The following is a 14,284-nucleotide window of genomic DNA, read 5'->3' as shown; positions in this document are numbered from 1 at the left end:
AAAAAAAATCCGAATCTTACCCATTTTAAAATTGTTAGAGCTATATGCAAATAAAATAGCATTAACCACAAAGATAAACAAGCTACCTTCTCTTTTATTTGCTACTACTCTTATTAGAAAAAACACATGGATTCAAGCTTAATGTTGATCAAACAATAGAGATCAAAAATCTTAGTATTAATTTTGTTATTGTGACATAAAGACATACGGATTGAATCTGTCGAGAAAATTTGGCCCAATGTGATAAAAATAACAAAGTCTCTTTCCCCCACCTTTCATACGTCCTCCTGTGTTAACCAAAATGGAACAACCAAACTAGGACTAGTGTCAAGCGACAAAACCAGAAAGCCAACACAGCCCAACCTATATATAAATACAATACAAACGCGAAAATTCCACGCAAAACCCAACCAATCCAACGCGGTTTTTCCTGAAAAACATAAACCCGATATGCAGAATCTTCCAAACCTGCGACCTTGTTGACCAATCCATTTCTGACCCATCTGTTTAATCTCTTTTTTTTTCCTCTTTCCCCTTTATAGATTTTCTTTGTTCCTTTTTGTTGTTGAGTTTTAGGGAAAAAGAGGGAAAAAAGAAGGGGAAAGAAAGAAGAATTTAGAAAGAGAGAAAGATGGGATGTTGTGAAAGTAAAGGCGCGGATTCCGAAGCTAACAGGATTGCCCGGTGGCGATCAACTGGCATTGTTGCTTTACGCGACGCCAAATTGAAGGTAAGCCCCCTTTTCCTTTTTAATCTATCTGGGATTTTCTTTCCTTTTCTTTTATATACAATTTGAGTATTTGAGGAAGGAAATAGACATTTTAGATGATGATGGTTTCTGGGTTTTGCTTAATTGGTTTGCCTCATTATTATTTTAGAAGTTTTAAGAGTCCTCATGTTGCTTATGAGAGGCTAATTCTTCTCCAATTCAATGCAATTTCTTACGTTTGTTTTTAGCTTTAGGTTAGTATTGCATAAACGTCTACTGTTTATGTGTACCAAGGCTACTCTCATTTTATTTTCTTTACTAACGGAATTGAGTATTAATTCACGAACTGTTGCAATTATTTGTTATTGAGTTACGTATCGTTATTGCTCTTTTTACCTTTATAGTTTTGCTTTTGTTACTTTTACCATTGTTTGGATACTAGAGTAAATAATATTTCTGAAAAATTAAAAATAAGAAGTGTAACTTTTTTATGTGAAATGCAAGTTCTTACTTTTATATATACAACGAGGTCACAGTTGGTACTGTATTTTAGTCATTTTTTCATTTTTAATTAATTATGGTTTTGCTTTTTTAGCAATTTTTGCTTTATTGCAACTCTTTGAAAGCCAATAGAATAAAGCAAATAGCCAAAGGAACAATGACTGGAGTTAACCTAGCCTGTATGCCTTTCTTTGGTGTGAATTACAAATTAATAGACAAATTAATTTGTTATTGCAAATTTTATGCCATATTGGTTGAGAAAAATGGTAGTTTAAATGACTTAGAATGGGGATTATTGCATTTATTCCTTGTGTTTATGCTGATGTGCGCTTTGAATTGAACAGACATTTCCTGATGAAGTTCTTGATCTGGATAGATCTGTGCGAACTCTTGATTTAACGCACAATAAATTAGGTATGGCCATTTCTGCTTGTGAAACACATGAAACAGAAGAAACATCCTTTCTTAGTAGATTGAGCAGAAGTTAGTCAAATATGATTTCCTATTTTTCTTAGTAAAGAAAACAAATATCATTTCTTTTAAATCTCTTAACCTAGCTCAATGAAGCCTTAATTTTCTTAGTTATTGTTCTTAGTCTGGTTTATCCTTCCATGCAGTTGAGATTCCAATGGAAATCAGCAAACTAGTCAACTTGCAGCGTCTGGTAAGAACTATGCACATGTTTAAAATATGTTTTATTTTCTAATTGTTGGTGGACCCTTTTATCTGTTTCTTGTTCAATTTAGTAACAAAAGGAGAAAAGACTGATAGAAAGGGAAGTATCTCACTTTCACATTTTGGTTACTGTTTGCATTGATTACTTTTTGGGGCACTGGAATAATGTCTTGTTATCTTCGACAAATACATTCTTTTGGAATATTTTTTGTCTAACATGAGTATTTGCATGTCCATGTTAGCATATTGGTTTGTTTAGATGGATGGAGAGACTGCATTTCTTTTCCTAAAATCAGGGTATATAAAACTTAGCTACCTTTTAAACTAGCTCTCTCTCCTTTGTTCCCTCCAGATCTTAGCCACCAATCTTATTGAGCGACTACCAATTAATCTGGGGAAGCTTCAGTCTCTGAAAGTTATGATACTTGATGGGAACCAAATTACTTCTTTGCCTGATGAATGTAATATCCTTTTCTAAATAAGTAAGAAAATTTTATATCTACACATTCTTTTGCCCCCATTATTTGCAGATTTGCTTCATGGCAATGTCTGCAAACTTCATGGGGCAATTATATTGTTTCACTGGCTTCTAACCGCATTTCTTCTGTCCAGTGGGCCAGCTGGTAAGACTTGAGCGGTTGTCGATCTATGGAAATATGTTAACATCCTTGCCTGAGACTATTGGCAGCTTGCGTAATGTAAGTGACTCCACTTAGTGAACAATGAACTTGATGGAACTGTTCATTATCCCCTTTGGTTTAACAAACATTTGCATGTTTGCCTGGTTTAAGCACCGGTAATAATGCTAATGGACTACAATGAATTTATCTTGAGATCAGCCGACTTGATCTTACTTTGATTTTATGAATAGATTAATGATAGTGTTAATGAAGAAAAAGAGTACTAAGTTAGACATTCTTTAAGGCATAAATATACCTACAATAATCAGCCGGGATATGATATGTTTAGAAATTTGCAGATAATTCGTGGATCTAATTTATGTTGTTTGGAAATGCAGTTATCCCTGCTTAATGTGTCTAATAACAAGTTAAAGTATCTTCCTGAATCAGTTGGGAGCTGCTTTTCTTTGGAAGAACTGCAAGCAAATGGTATGTTTATCAATGCATATTTACCATTTCTCACTTTTTTGCCACAAAACTGCTTGTGCTTTTTAAAAGAATAACTGTCGAATAATTTTGTGAATGCAATCTCTGAGGATGTCAGAACGTTATCTGTGTGTTTGATTGTCTAAATTGCCCTAGTGAGATTTTGTAACTCACTTTGATGAATGTAGCAGAAATATAAAAATTTTATAAACTATTAAATATTAATATCTTCTGTGTCTGATTTGCTTTTTATGAATTTAAATTTTTTTATGAGATTTAATGCTACTTATTCTTTGTCCAAGTTGTTGTCTTATGTTTTCTTCTTTGCCCTTGTAAAATAAATTATCTCTACCTAATTATTTTTTCCTTTAGCAAGAGCTATTAGTAACAGCATATGTATATCTCCAAGAAACTTGCACAAGATGAAAATTTGAGAGCAATAGTCTTGGATGAGATTCATCTGCCAATTTATGAAAGCCAAGGCTCCTTGTGTGTGTAATTCCATAGTCCTTGTCTGTTAGTTGATCTTTCTCTTATCTATCCCTTCTTATATTTTGATTGGTTGCCTTTCAATGATGATTTGTCTTAGTTTAGTAGCATCATAATTTTGGAAATCTTATTGCATGTTTACTGAAAAATGCTTCATGTTTTAGTTGAGATATTTTTATGAGCAATATGAGATCAGCCCTTGTTCATCCAGAGTTATGTCACATATAACATAGATTGACAAAAACAAAATGCTTATGCTGTGAAAGTGTCTAGTTGTTTGTGGATTAGGTTGTCGTTTAATTGATAGGAGCAGAAAGGGTTCTTGACTCTGTCTGCACTCCGAATTTCACTTAGATTTCTGAATAATGACTACAGTAGTTGTGGTGCTATACTTTCATGCATTATAATCCTATTTTTACAACTCACAGCTTCATGATTTTGTCTGACTTTGCAGATAATCTTATTGAAGAACTTCCTGCATCTGTTTGCAATCTCATTCACCTAAAGTCACTTTGCTTAAACAATAACAACGTCAGCGAGGTAGTTACTACATAGTTCATGTCATTTCTAACTTCTTCCCCCTGCACAATAACATTGGTAGATTTGTTATTATCCCCTGTATTACTTGTGTTGGTTACAATAGGATCAGCAACCAGTATACTTCTTGCTATTGGATTTTCTGTCTCCTCTGATGTTTTTCCAGAAATATGTCAATGTCTCCTAATTATGGTTTTAATTGGGGAGCTTTCAAAGAAGCCTTGAAGTTTTGGATTGAGAGTTTTGGTTATTTACTCTTGTACAAGATTAACAATTGGAAATAATTGATGAAATGGATTAATGTGGCTGGATACAAAGATTTGAGCAGATTAGTAGGTTTAATATTTGTTGCAACTTCCAGATCACAATCTGATTGAACTAATCTTGAATCTTTGATAGAAGAGAATTAACACGTTTATTGTACCATCTGAAGTTCTTAAATATGGCATTATGCAAGATGCTTATAAATAAGATGCACAAAAGTTCAACTGCAAATTGGTGATAACCATTATTGCAGGATTGCTTGTATGCAGTTTTTTAGGATTGGAGAGCTTGTACAACTGGCTCTTTTTGTTTTTGTTTCTCAACCTTATGCATTTACAAATTTGAAAGCAGAAGGTATCACAGTTGGCATGATTTAGAATGTACAAAGGATTGTGTAACTTTTGTTATGCTGCTGTTTGTGCAAGGGTCTCTGGACATGGAGGTTCATGCAATGACATCTTGTGCAATCAATCATAAGAAATGTGGGAGCAGGAGTTACTAAAAAGGGATTAAGTGGACTTGCATTATTAATACAAAGCATGGACTTCCCCCAAATAATTGTACAAAAAAAAGAAGAAATAAAGCATCAATATCCATATGTGGTGGAAAGCAAGATTTAGCCAATGTCTTTTGGCTGCACAGAACTTCCCATGCGAACGCAGCTTAATTAAATTTGTACACAGCAATTGATACAATTTCACTTTAGAATGAATATAATCTAAAATAGTAGACTGTGTATTTTTGTTTAATAAATATTTTCAAGGTCAATTTTGGTAGCTTGTTTTCTATTTATACTGTGATATCTCTTGGTTACAGATACCTTCTAATTTATTGAAAGACTGCAAAACTCTCCAGAATATCTCACTGCACGGCAATCCTATTTCTATGGATCAGTTTCAGCAAGTAAGTATCTCCATGATTCACTGCTAGATGCAGTTGATAATTTTCAGACAAAGTACTAAAGTTAGGTATGCTTTAACAAATGTATATATTTAGATGGATGGATTCCAAGAATTTGAAGCTAGGAGGAAGAAGAAGTTTGACAAGCAAATTGACTCTAATGTGATGATCAGTTCCAAAGGCCTTGATGAGGGTGTTGATCTATAACCCTGTGGCGTTCACAATTCTGGTAAGATTGAGTCATGTAATTGTCCAAAGAAAAAAAAAAAGATTGAGTCATACTGCAGACTTTTGATAGTGTCCTACACTTCTTTTACTTTTGAAACATCTATTAAGGTTATTGCACACATCTGGACGAATATATTTCAGAACTAGCAAAATTTTTTGTTCTTAACTGAAGCATGTGCTATCATTTCAGCATTATTATGATGATACTCGATATGATGCTATTTATTTCCTCAATTTTTAAGTTAGAGGTTTTTTAAATTACCTAGTTAATATTTCTTGCTATTGATGCTGTTGTTGGATAAAATAACTTACAGAAGGTAATATCTGTACGGGATGTTTGAGGCTCAATGCTGTATGAATTAATTTAGCTACAACTGCAGTTTTTAGAGCTTTTGAAATTTAAGACTAGAAGATGCATATTGGCAATGGAAAAACTTAAATAGAGCTGATTGGCTGCCGAAAATACTTTGTGCTGAAACAAATTGATACTTTGTAAAGGGACTAGGATACATGCAAGGCAAAGCCAGGTCTGCACCTTTGGCAGGAGTATCATTCAGATATGATATCCCTTTGACATCTTTGCAAATTTTGGGTCTAATTAAGTGATACTGTGTATTGCATGCCTTGTCTATTCCATCAACTGATTGATGATTTAATTCAACCATTATTTCTTCTGAACAGATGGGAGAAGGTTTTGATGGGTTGAGACCAACCAGGAAAGGTGTCATATCCTGACGGCCTCATACATCAAATAGCTTGGGTTGCAGTTTGGGATGGATGATGTTGGTATTTATGAGTCCTCTATAACAAGACAAACAAAATGTATACTTAGAGAATTGGGTTGGTTTCTATGTAAATAATAGCTCTTTTTGTAGTTTTATATGCCCGAAATTTTCTGGGTTGTATATGAAACAACTGCTTGCAACTCTTGTTAAAGAATGATTCCTTGAATTTTTTTTCTTTGTGCATTACAAGTTGCAACATTTATATCTTGGATTCTTATACTGCAGGAGTGGCACATGTGACATGTTTCATTTTCCTAATTTTCCCCAGCATTCTTGCATTTCACTTTAAAATGCCCTTTTCCCAAAGAGGTGTTGCCTAAATTTGATTGCCTTTGTAATTGTCCTTCCCTCTCTGAATTTGGCTATCAACTTAATTGAAATGAGCTGTTCTGTTAGTATAAGAACAGTAAATCCGCCTTGTTCCCTAAATACCGTCTTAGATTAAATGTAAAGAAATTTGACCTTGATAATTTTAAACATTTAATTGAGTTAAAATTAAGCATATATATATTTATAATTACAAACTTTTTTTTTTCACAGATCTTAAATAAATAACAGTTTGAATGCATCTTCAGTTTATAAGTAAAATAAATTTTCCTTCACAAGCTAGACGTGTATTTCTTGAAAAATGTGAAGGTCAAGGTAAGCCGGATTAAGATAGGTAGCTTTAATCTATAAGTGGATGTTGAATAATTGAATGAAGTAAAATGTCACGAATCTTATATTAATAAAAAATAAAATGAGTTTCGAGTTTATAAGTAATAATATTTTTTATTAAATAAGTATTTATTTGGATTGAAAATGTAGACTCATAATATATTAATGAACTTAAATTAACTAAAAAATTAATTAAGTGCCACTTTAATATAAAAAGAGAAATGGATAAAAAATAACAAAAATATATTTGGCCATTATTTAAAATAATACTCAAAAGAAAAAATAGAGGCACAAAAATGGCAAGTCAAAATTTTGAAAAGGGTAGGTGTCAAAACTTTCATCCCTTCCCTCCATAAACATGCCACGTGTAACTCACCCATAGGCCAGTCCATCAAAATCGCGGTCCGCCGAACGCTTATAAACCCCATACATTGATCCTACAAATACGCCTTTTCTATTCCCCTTGATCCGAGTGGCAGTCCCTGTAATTATCAACAGATACGTGTCCTTTTTTCAGGCTATTTCGAATTTCGGATATTTCTGTTACAAAAAAAAGGTAACGCTAACTTTTACTTTTTTACGTAATTGACGATTCCACAATTTCGATCTCGTTCATTTCTCGATCGATTTGATCTCGATTTTGTCTTTTTATTATAAGTTCAAGCTCAGATTTGATTAATTTTTTTCATTCTCTGTAGATCTGTTCTGCTTTTATTCTTTGCCGTTTCTTAGATCTGTTTCTAAGGTTGGGGGTCTTTTTTTTCCCTCTAAATTAACGATCTGTAAATTCCGATTTGAGATTCGTTATGTCCTTTTGTTGGTTAGATTTTTCTGGATCTGGATTCTTTCTGATTTCAAATTAGTTTTAAAAAAATCTATTTTTTTAGGGTTTTTTGATTTCTAGGTTTCTGTTCGTAATAGATTGTCTGATCTATAGATCTTGAGGTGTTTGAATCAAATTTGTTGGGAATAGACGCTTTTGTTCGTGAATAAGCTTCAATTTGTAGATTTCTTTGACAAATTTAAGATATAGGGTTAGGTTTTATTCATAATTGGGGCTTTTGTTTTTTTTCCTTCAATTAAGGTGGGGGAAAGTTCAATCGCATAAAATACCGCAATCCTAACCCTTGATTGCTTGTTAATTAAGACATAATGTCCAAATTGTGATCCGATCGATCATTTGAAAGAAGACCTTTTTTCTGAGGTATTTGAATAAATTTTTTTGGTTAATTTCGAAATTATAATCTTCTTATTTGTAAATTTTGAATAAAAAATTAGTAATTCTTTTTTTTTAAGCGAGCACAGTTATTTTGCCACCCCAAAATATAAAATTGCTAAAAGGATACCCCAAATTACTGACCCCACCTCCCACATAATAATAGTATTAAATAAGAATAATTGAATAAATAACAATTAATTATAAATATAATAGAAAACTACTAATAACAGTGACATCAAAAAAACTTTTCAACTTTTTCCTAAATTGATACATGAACGTGTGAACTTGTTGATGATCTATAGTGTTGTGTCATTTATATTATTAAAGTAAAAAACTTATGGCATGACCATTTTGGCTTAGGTGCTTATGTTTCTCTAGTCTCTTGGATTATTTGTGTGTGTGTGCATGTGTAACATGTCATTTTTGGATGTCTAATTTGGCATTGGAAAGTGTGTTATTTGATTATGACATTCATTTACTATATTCAACTCTAATGTAGTTTATGTCATATTATTTCTGATGTCCTAAGTAGATTTTTAGGATATGATTTAGCGAGCAGGGATATGTCCAAGTGAATTTTGTTGGTTGTGTAAAAATATTGGGGAGTTTGTCCTTTAGTACTACTCGCTGACTTGTCATGTAAAGCTTATTTATAGTGAGCATGATCTGATTCCCTGCCCCCTCCTCCAGTGTTCATTTCCCCTGGTAAACTGGTATAATGTGAGTTCTATAGCTGATTCTATCTATTGGGAAAATTTTATCTTTGGTTTATTGTTGTTGTGGCTGTTGTTGCAGTTGTTGTCATTGCCATCATCGTCAATTATCCGTCTTTGGTTTTGTTGTTTCCCTGCTGCAACTTACAGTACAGTTATTTTGTCAAGAATTATTTTGCTTTGCTATTCTCTTATCAGTTTCAACTTTGTAATGCAGTTCGACATGGTACATAAGCGGCCTTTTGTGGAGGAGGATACATTTGAGGTTTCAAACAAGCAATCAAGACAAGTAGAACGTAGTAATATACTGGTTTTATCTTCAGAATCTTTTTTACCTGAAGATGATTCCCTGATTTCTAATGCTTCAGGTACAGAACTTCTTGCTTGTGATAAAATACATGCGGGACTCTTAGGCTGGGATTTAGGCATGTTAATTTGACATTTCTTATTTTTGGCTATCCTGTCTATTGTAACTAATGATGTAAATAGTCATTGAGCCCAATATTAAACAGGTCACCATACTTTGAATTCTGATCCAGGATCTTACTTGAATGAATGATTTTTGCATCTAATATATTCAGATTGGATTATTCAATCATGTGCCTCAGTTCTTTATGCGATTTAATTATGTCAAGGTGCTGATTTCATATGCCTGGGTCAAATTCATTCTCCGAGTTACTCTTGAGTCTATTTTCTTGTGTCTCTTGAGTTTTTACCAGTTGGGAAGAGTGCTTGTTTAAATAACATGAAAGTATTAGATCATTCAGTTGGAAATATGTCAATTTGTTTCCCCTTTTGTAATTCTTTTCGATTATTTCTTACTGCATTGTAATTTGTAATCGGTAAAGGTGAGGACAGATTCATAAACGCTAATACCGAGTGTGATGAAAAGCTTGCGAATGCCATTGATACTAAACACCCAGGAAAGGCAGAGGACTTTGAAGCCAATGTTCCTAGTTGCATTGCCATGTCTTCCTTGGGCACCTGTAGTACCGGTGAAGAAGACTCATGGCCAGAAGAACCACTTCACATGCCTTCATTCGCAGAATGTTTTCACCCTGAACGCCAAGTAAGGACATTCGCTCGTTGGGATGATATCTATTCTATACTTTTGGAATGCCCTCCACGGAAACAAGTTCTTGTTGGACCCAAATACCAAGCAGATATTCCAGAATGGGACTCACAGGTTGCCAGGAATACTTCTAATGATACAGATGCATCTGAAACTGCTGCTGACAGATATGAGAATAAACTGATGGGAACTTGTATCATTCCAATGCCTGCATTGGAATCTTCTGCAGATGATGACAAAGTGGGAAGTGGCAGATCTGATTGCAGTTGTGAGGACAAGGATTCTGTCAGGTGTGTCAGGCAGCACATTATGGAAGCAAGGGAGGAACTTAGAAAATCTCTTGGGCATGAGAAATTTGTGGAGCTTGGTTTCTGTGACATGGGTGAACTAGTGACAATGAAATGGAGTGAGGAGGAGGAACAGCTATTCCACAAAGTTGTATTCTCTAATCCAGCATCCTTGGGGAGGAATTTCTGGGACAGCCTTGCGTCTGTCTTCCCTTACCGAACCAAAGAGGATATTGTCAGTTATTACTTCAATGTATTTATGCTGCGGAAAAGGTCTGAGCAGAACAGGTGTGAATCAATGAGTATCAATAGTGATAATGATGAGTGGCAGGGGACTGATGATTCTGGCAACGATGAAGTTGGGTTCTCAGATGAAGATGAGGACTCTGTCATTGAATCACCTATATGTCAAGAAGATTTTGATAATCATCGGAGCCAGGAAGCTGGCTTGTGTGTTTTTGATGAGGATATTGCTGATGAAACTTGCGATAATCACAGTATAGATTTTGGTAGTGGTGGAAATGCTACCAAAGTTTCAGAAACTTATTCTGAAAAGTTGTTTAGCAACTGTGGTTCTGATCCCCCAGCTCAGCTGCATGGGAAAACTCTCAAGGATGCACGAGGAGAACAAGAGGAACAAGAAGTCCAGGATGATTCATGCACATCTTCTGACACAGGGGCTGCATCACATGAAACACCGGTGAATGCTGACAATGCTGATCAGTGGCAAAGTAACTTAAATGGGTTAAACAACGGAGGTAGCCATGGATATGTTTTGGAACCATGTGATACTAAGGTTTGGGATGCTGGATATCCAACTTGCCAAAAAAATAAAATCGACTTCTTACCCACATGTAGTATGATTGAAGAGGTTTTTGGGGACGGGTCATGATATATTGCAGAGCAATAGATGGAAAAAGCTTTGAGCAGTTTTGTTGTCATTATTTTGCACTGGTGGTGGTATGAAAAGCGCCTGCCATCCGAGATTTACAGTCTTGATAAATCATAGGAAACTTCCCTCCGCAGATTGAATTCTTATCAATGAATAGAAGAGTTCAATTTTCCTTGTACATTCACATATGAGAGAAACCTCCCTTCATTGTAATATAGAGAATTTTAGAAGGTGATTAGTTTTCATTTTTTGGGGGCACTTTTAATGCAATGCAATCTTCCACCTTTCATAGAAGGTCATGAAGAGTTCTCTCCCATTGGATGAGATGATTTTCGGAATATAAACACACTGCTTACAAGGATCTGGTATCTTTCCCTCCACTGCAGAATTTTGTTTCTGGTTTTTCTTCAAAGAAGTAAAATGATAACCTTTATTTGAATGCATATCAATTAACTTGTTTGATGATACTCCTCTTACTAGTTCCTTAGGCCCAAGTTATATTTTGGACATCATCACCCCATTCTCTAACTGTTAAGATGCTGCTGGGGTGACGCTGCAAAGCAATATCTCAAAAAAATAATGGTGAAGAAACAAGCTTTAGGCAGTCAAAAAGATCAATATCCACTGAATTCGAATGACACCCTTTCTAATCTGCAGAAACAGTATGTCAGACTGGAATATATTCTATCTCTAGGAACTCCAATGCGCTTTGCTTTCTGGTTTTTCTATCATTTTCTTCAGATTTCAAGGATCTCTTTCAAAACCAACCACTTCTTCTCATGCTTACAGATAGATAGACAGAGGCTTTCGTCATTATGACTATGATAAGGTACATTACTCTGCGAGTTGACAGTAAATGGTGCAGCACCTTCAACTCTGTACAAGTAGCATTTAGCCACGATAAAAGAGAGAGGTGTCACCTGGGTGGGTTTGCATCCAGATTTCATGTCGTTTCAAGCTTAACTTGGGTCGGAATGATATCCAGTTTGAATCTTTTCGGGTTCAAATTTTTTAATTTTTTGAATTATTCGAATTTGATGCGAGTTTTAAATTCGGATTCATTTCGTCACCTCTACTAAGCTTGTATTTAATCTAATTTATAGCAATAATAGCATGGTATTGACCCTTTGATAAGGAGTCTCAATCACAACAGTTGTACCAGTACTATTACCCAATAACTTAATGGCACAGCTTGTAAATGCAATCACTGGCTTCATTGTAGTGTGAAGAATGTCAGTTTTTCTTTGCTTTGCTTTGCTTTTTTATTTCCAAGAGAGAGGAGCATTAATCCTGAAAGTTGCACTGTTTAATCCCCATCAGGGATTGATTGAGTGGAGTGAAAACTTTGAAAAAGCTCAACTATTAATTAATGAGAGAGCAGCCATCTAGTAACTTGGTTTAACCTTGACTAACATGATTAATCAAGGGAAAATTTGTGGAAACCCTTGATCAAGATCCTCCTCTTCAAAAGCCTTCCAACCCCACTTGGGTTTCTTACTTTCCTTTCAATATCAGCTATGGGGGGAGGGAGTAGTGCTTGACTTTTCCTAACTTTAGTGGCCCAAAAAGGTGTGTAAAGTAATCCAGCTAGGATCTTATTTTGCAAGAAACATATAACTACATGATCCATCCATCTATCTATCTATTCTATTTATCATATATAATTCCAGGGTTTGATAAATTCACAGAAATTGCATTCCTATAATTAATGATGATCTCATGTATCATTGACTCACCTAACTAGCTGCAACCCATTTTCATTTCCATTCCAGATTCCACGTTTGACACTAAATATATATATTTCTTCCTGCCCTATGATTTTTATGAGAAATAATAATTTTCCTAGTGATCATCACATTTGGTGCCAGAATTTGATGCAGTTTAGTTACCAGGTTCTGATAATGCCAATAGTGGTTAGAGAGGTAAACACGAATAATCAAACTACACTGACTTTTATTCTTTTTTATTTCATTTTTATTTATTTTCCCTCAAAAGTCTAAACTGGCGACCAATGCAAACTCTTTTCTGTGGGTGGCCATGGGAATTAGCTCAAAGAGTTTAGATGGACAATCAGCGGATGACAAATCATTTCTTTACAAGCATATAAGGTTTAGGTATTACTGTTAATATTAACAAATATGTTGAGAGTTTTCAAAATATCAAAACATATCATTTAATGACATAAAAAGTTGTGTTAAAAAGCTTTTATACAACTAAAATAATTAGTTTTCAAAAAAGATCAATTTCATTAATTAGAATTGTTTAAGTTCAAAATTAATAAATTTTAGGACCATTCCAACAGTATTCATCGATGTTACCAATGATATTTAATTTTGCGATTCAAGATAAAATCAAAATGAACGCAGATTGAATTCAGTTAAATATATTAATTTTATGTAAAGGTTTCCATTACTGTAATTTTCTTCAAAATCTAAATAGAATTTAGAACTAAAGATGAATAATATCTATTGTTGTAGTAGAATTTTTCTTGTCGGGCTGCTATGCATGAGGAATAATATATTCGGAAAGCTATTATTATTATTATTATTATGAACTCATCTTTGAGTAAAACACCCACATGTGGCATTGGATAAGAGGATTATATACATATATATATATATACATATATATATATACATATATATATATATATATATATAAGCAGCTAAGCAATAAAAAGACCTCTTTGCTTAGTTATTACAGTAAATAAGAAAAGAAGAAGAAAATAATAAAAAAAAAAGGGTCGTGTGCTCACTCCAAACTACCCCTTCCTTCCATCCGGAGACTAGCTAGGTGGTCCTACATAACATTTAATTAGATCTTTCAAAGCTTCTTAAAGTTTCATCACTCAACTGAAAATCATCGACTCTCTTGAGTATGCCCTAAGAATTGCTGGTGAGGGAGGACCTTAGCTTCCTCACTATAACCACATGCACCATTATTACTCATATCAAGCCACACACATGCACCTTTATCATTAATTAGGCCGGCCATACATATAAAAAGTGATTCCATATATACATCTAACTAATTCACATATACATACATACATACATTTATTTATAAATATGTATATTAAATTTCATCTTGAATTATCAAAATAAAATAATATGACCAAATCATCTCCGATTATGTATATATATAATTCAAGAGACTCGTAAAATTTCGTACATAAAACATTAAAATAAAAAAGAATTCAATTCTTTCGCATGACGATGACTTAAAACAATTTTGTTATCTAAAGTTAATT

At 34.0% G+C, this 14,284-nt stretch overlaps 2 protein-coding genes across 6 annotated transcripts; both read left to right on the top strand.

Moving 5' to 3' along the window:
- The first annotated feature begins 309 nt into the window (after positions 1-309).
- Positions 310-6,360, top strand: LOC110418592 (Leucine-rich repeat (LRR) family protein). Its single transcript, XM_021431367.2, has 10 exons — positions 310-730; positions 1,555-1,624; positions 1,828-1,874; positions 2,238-2,346; positions 2,498-2,583; positions 2,904-2,994; positions 3,935-4,020; positions 5,098-5,184; positions 5,278-5,410; positions 6,091-6,360. Exons 1-9 carry the CDS (start codon positions 632-634, stop codon positions 5,386-5,388), a joined length of 786 nt encoding a protein of 261 aa, XP_021287042.1. The 5' UTR covers positions 310-631; the 3' UTR covers positions 5,389-5,410; positions 6,091-6,360.
- Positions 6,361-7,304: 944 nt separating this feature from the next.
- Positions 7,305-11,395, top strand: LOC110418139 (uncharacterized). 5 transcript variants are annotated; one of them, XM_021430774.2, is made up of 3 exons: positions 7,305-7,407; positions 9,001-9,151; positions 9,632-11,395. In XM_021430774.2, exons 2-3 carry the CDS (start codon positions 9,007-9,009, stop codon positions 11,032-11,034), a joined length of 1,548 nt encoding a protein of 515 aa, XP_021286449.1. In that variant the 5' UTR covers positions 7,305-7,407; positions 9,001-9,006; the 3' UTR covers positions 11,035-11,395. The 5 variants fall into 5 exon arrangements, with proteins under 5 accessions (XP_021286449.1, XP_089640017.1, XP_089640016.1 ...); XM_089783891.1 differs by lacking the exon at positions 7,305-7,407 and adding an exon at positions 7,420-7,596; XM_089783890.1 differs by lacking the exon at positions 7,305-7,407 and adding an exon at positions 7,420-8,055.
- The last annotated feature ends 2,889 nt before the right edge of the window (positions 11,396-14,284 follow it).

Source organism: Theobroma umbraticum, unplaced genomic scaffold (genome assembly GCF_002168275.2).
Source record: "Theobroma umbraticum cultivar Fairchild unplaced genomic scaffold, ASM216827v3 scaffold_50.0, whole genome shotgun sequence".
Lineage (NCBI taxonomy): Eukaryota > Viridiplantae > Streptophyta > Magnoliopsida > Malvales > Malvaceae > Theobroma > Theobroma umbraticum.
This window is presented reverse-complemented; position numbering and strand designations above follow the sequence as displayed.

Coding starts and splice junctions, on each gene's coding strand:
- LOC110418139 (XM_089783888.1), top strand. CDS start 8,995: ATGCAGTTCGACATGGTACATAAGCGGCCTTTTGTGGAGGAGGATACA. Junction 9,152..9,631: donor CCTGATTTCTAATGCTTCAG/GTACAGAACTTC, acceptor TAATCGGTAAAG/GTGAGGACAGATTCATAAAC.
- LOC110418592 (XM_021431367.2), top strand. CDS start 632: ATGGGATGTTGTGAAAGTAAAGGCGCGGATTCCGAAGCTAACAGGATT. Junction 1,625..1,827: donor TTTAACGCACAATAAATTAG/GTATGGCCATTT, acceptor CCTTCCATGCAG/TTGAGATTCCAATGGAAATC. Junction 2,995..3,934: donor GGAAGAACTGCAAGCAAATG/GTATGTTTATCA, acceptor CTGACTTTGCAG/ATAATCTTATTGAAGAACTT.